Genomic DNA, 3,466 nt, shown 5'->3' on the forward strand with positions numbered 1-3,466 from the left:
ATCGGGACATTCCAATTTTCAACGCGAGTGTTGAGTGTTGAAGTCAACAATTTGACGTCATCAACGACGTTCCAACTCGAGTACGAAGTGCTTAGTTCCCATAATTCCATTCTCAGCAAGATGGATTCCATTCAAATGTCTTACCAATTACCCACAATTCATTGGAAAGTAGCAGTCAACATATCTGTTGAGTGCTGAGTGTGTTGAGTCAGCGCTGACAACAGCGCTACCTCAACGTTGAAAAAAGGAACGAATTTTAACGAATGTTGAGATCAGCGCTGAGTCAGCGTTGAAAATTGGAATGTCCGGCTTGCCAAAGTTCCAGAACTCAAAATTGCCTCAACAAGAGTACCTTGTTTCTATATACAATGGCTAACACTACACATTTCTATCTCGTTGTCTGTAATAACAATTTTAGTACCTGTGCCGCAAAAGATATTTAAAGGAACAAAAATTTGTTGAAAAAATAACATTTTGGCTCTTTTGTAGCCCAAATGTTTTAATCATGTTAACAACAAATGTATTTTTATGAGTTTTTATTATATAAATAATTACGAAAACTCTTTATTTGGCACATATTAAACATTATTATATTAAATATATTAAACATTTTATTATATAATAAAAATTTAAGGAAATTTAACGTAAACCTTTAAGTAAAAATTAATTTGACTTACGTAAGAATACGTTTATTAAAACTCCTTTAATTTAAAAATTAATAAATAAAAAATGTTTATAATAAACTTGTTATAATTATTTATATATTCGACATTTTTGGAAAACTTTCCAAGAGAATCTGGTACATTGGAAACACGTGATTGCACCATGTGCTGGGAGTTTTGAATTGTATTTATAGTTTCTAATTTATAAAATAAAGTTTCATTATAAGAAGATTAAAATGTTATTGCTGCTATTTATATAATATTTTTGGATTATGCCAACAAGTATATATTTGATGTCATCTAAATTGTTAAATATGGCAGAAAATACCTTACCTGCATTATATCCTTTATGGCATACATCAACATTTAGTAATCACTTGTGTGCTTTTTGTGTTATGGACTTCAGTTTAATTCCTGACCATGGAGGCACTGGAGTAGATGTACATTTTGAATCTGAATCATTAAATAGGGAAAATAATTGTTTATTGTCTGTTTTAAAACATGAAAATACTAAAAACTTTGTGTCAGAAAAATGTTCACTTCCCTTTACCCCTCCAAATATGTTAGAAGAGTTATTTGATCCTTGCTGTGAACAGCTGTGTCAGTTACACAGGCAAGAGAAACAATTTTATAATAGTTTATTTCGTACTGTACACAGTAAGAGCAAGGCCAGCAAAAAGTTTTATCTTAATTTTGAGAAACAGTTATCTAGATCCAGTATAAAACAGGAAGAAATTGTAGTACCAAAATCATTATATGAGATGGCAGAAATTATGCCTGAAAAATTACCTGTTCCCAAAGAAAACTGGCTCTATTCTGGAGGATGTCTCAGTTGTGTTAAATGTGTAAATATAAATGATGATATGCCATTACTAATATATCCAGGAGGAAAACATCTAAATGAAGTTATGATAACAGAACTCAGTAGAAACTTAGATAATGATAAATTTTTTAATTATTCAACTAAAGAAAAGATTAAAGTTAATAATAATATATGTCAAATATATTCACAAGCATTCTCAGAAAAAATTTTATGTTCTGTACGAGAAAAAGAACGTTGCAATTTTTTATCAATAACTTCAGATTGTGCAAGTATTGATTCTGTTTTTAAAATAATAGATGATAAATTGGCTTATTGTTGCTTAAGTCCCTATATAATGGGTGAATATGCATTATGTACTCAAAAAGGACATTTAATAATTAGGAATTTTGATAATGATAAAACATTGTGGGATTCGGAATGTAATGATAATATTAAGATTCAAATGGAAAGATTGGATTCCTGGCAAGGGTGCTACTTTGGATCACATCCACGTTGTATATCTTATTCTAATAGTACTACAGTTTGTCTTGCTGATATAAGAAGCAAACATTCCAAATGTTTGGAATTGTTTCCAATTAAAAGTTTTTTTCTTTTATCAAAAGAAGAAATTACTTTTTCCAGACTAAACATACATCAATCTTTTCATCACTATGTAGCAACTACAAATCATTTAGTATTAATTGATGAACGTTTTCCTAAAAAACCTATTTTGATATGGAATCATCTTTTAGATTCTTCTCCAATGTATTGTGATATACAAAAAATTGATGATTCTAGAATTCAATTATTATTAGGTTCACATCTCCCACAACAAATTTGTTGTTTTCAAGTAAGTTCTTCCAATCAAATACAGCCAATTTCAGATATGTCTCCTTGGCATCTTTCAAAACCAAAAGATATAGTCAAATATTTAAAATTTAGAGAAAAGATCTGTGACGATACAGTTTTGCAACGGCTCTCGATGCCTTTAATCGGAACTTGTAGTACAATACATGATAATGGGTTTGTGACTTTTCAACTATCATCTGTAGGTGATATATTTTATCAAGACTATTTTTGGAATCTAAAGGAGAAAAAAGAACAGCAATTTGATTCTAGTTGTGAATTTACAGGTCCATTTGAAATGTCTGATATTGATTGGTGGATAAAAGAAGCATCATTAAATGAAATTCCTAATGCAAAATGTGATTCATCCTGGGAACCATTTTCAGTAGTTGATTGCTCTGAACAGATGAATGATATTATTGATAATTGTATTTCTTCAAAACATTGCAAATTCTGTAGTCATATTAAAAGTACAACATTCAGTAATGAAGAAATATGTCCATCCTGTAATATATGTACAGAAGATAGTAAATCTATATTTACTTCCTTTGATGATAAAACAGTTATCAAAAAATTACCTTCATTGTGCAATAAACAATTTTCATTTAAATGTAAAATTCCCCCTTATGAAGAAATGGATTCTTTATCTAAAGATATGTATGATGTATGGTTCAAAGAAACTACAGTTCCTATTAGAAATGAAGTTGAAGCTGATTCTAATTTAAATTATAACATTTCTTGTGATAATAACAGTTATAATAGTAATCTTTTGAATGAAAGTATGATTAATAATGATGAAATGGAAGATATAATTCCTCCTAGTCAAGAAATTTCAACAGTTGGTGGTGAAAGAATTAAGATACGATCACAAAAAGTTTCTTTTGTAGCAGGTTTTTAAATAATAATAGTGAGACAAGGCGATTTAAAATAAAGTATTTTATATTTTTAATGAATGACTATTTGAAAAGAGTGAAGGTTGATTTTATAATTTTTTAAGATAAGTAATTTTGAATGTATTGATTTAGCCTAAGAATTATGAGCAAATTTTTATATTGCAGTCTATTATATAATATAATAAATTAGTAGTAACACCACAAATTTAGCAAGAGAGGGTACAACTGAAAAAAATTAAGAAATATTGAATGTTGTTTGAATT

At 28.7% G+C, this 3,466-nt stretch overlaps 1 protein-coding gene across 1 annotated transcript; it reads left to right on the forward strand.

Annotated features, from left to right (window-relative positions):
- The first annotated feature begins 812 nt into the window (after positions 1–812).
- Positions 813–3,259, forward strand: LOC111637169 (TATA box-binding protein-associated factor, RNA polymerase I, subunit C-like). Its single transcript, XM_023382594.1, has one exon. It carries the CDS (start codon positions 935–937, stop codon positions 3,206–3,208), a length of 2,274 nt encoding a protein of 757 aa, XP_023238362.1. The 5' UTR covers positions 813–934; the 3' UTR covers positions 3,209–3,259.
- The last annotated feature ends 207 nt before the right edge of the window (positions 3,260–3,466 follow it).

This window comes from Centruroides sculpturatus, unplaced genomic scaffold (genome assembly GCF_000671375.1).
Source record: "Centruroides sculpturatus isolate CEXI.00-Female unplaced genomic scaffold, Cexi_2.0 scaffold1080, whole genome shotgun sequence".
Taxonomy (NCBI): domain Eukaryota; kingdom Metazoa; phylum Arthropoda; class Arachnida; order Scorpiones; family Buthidae; genus Centruroides; species Centruroides sculpturatus.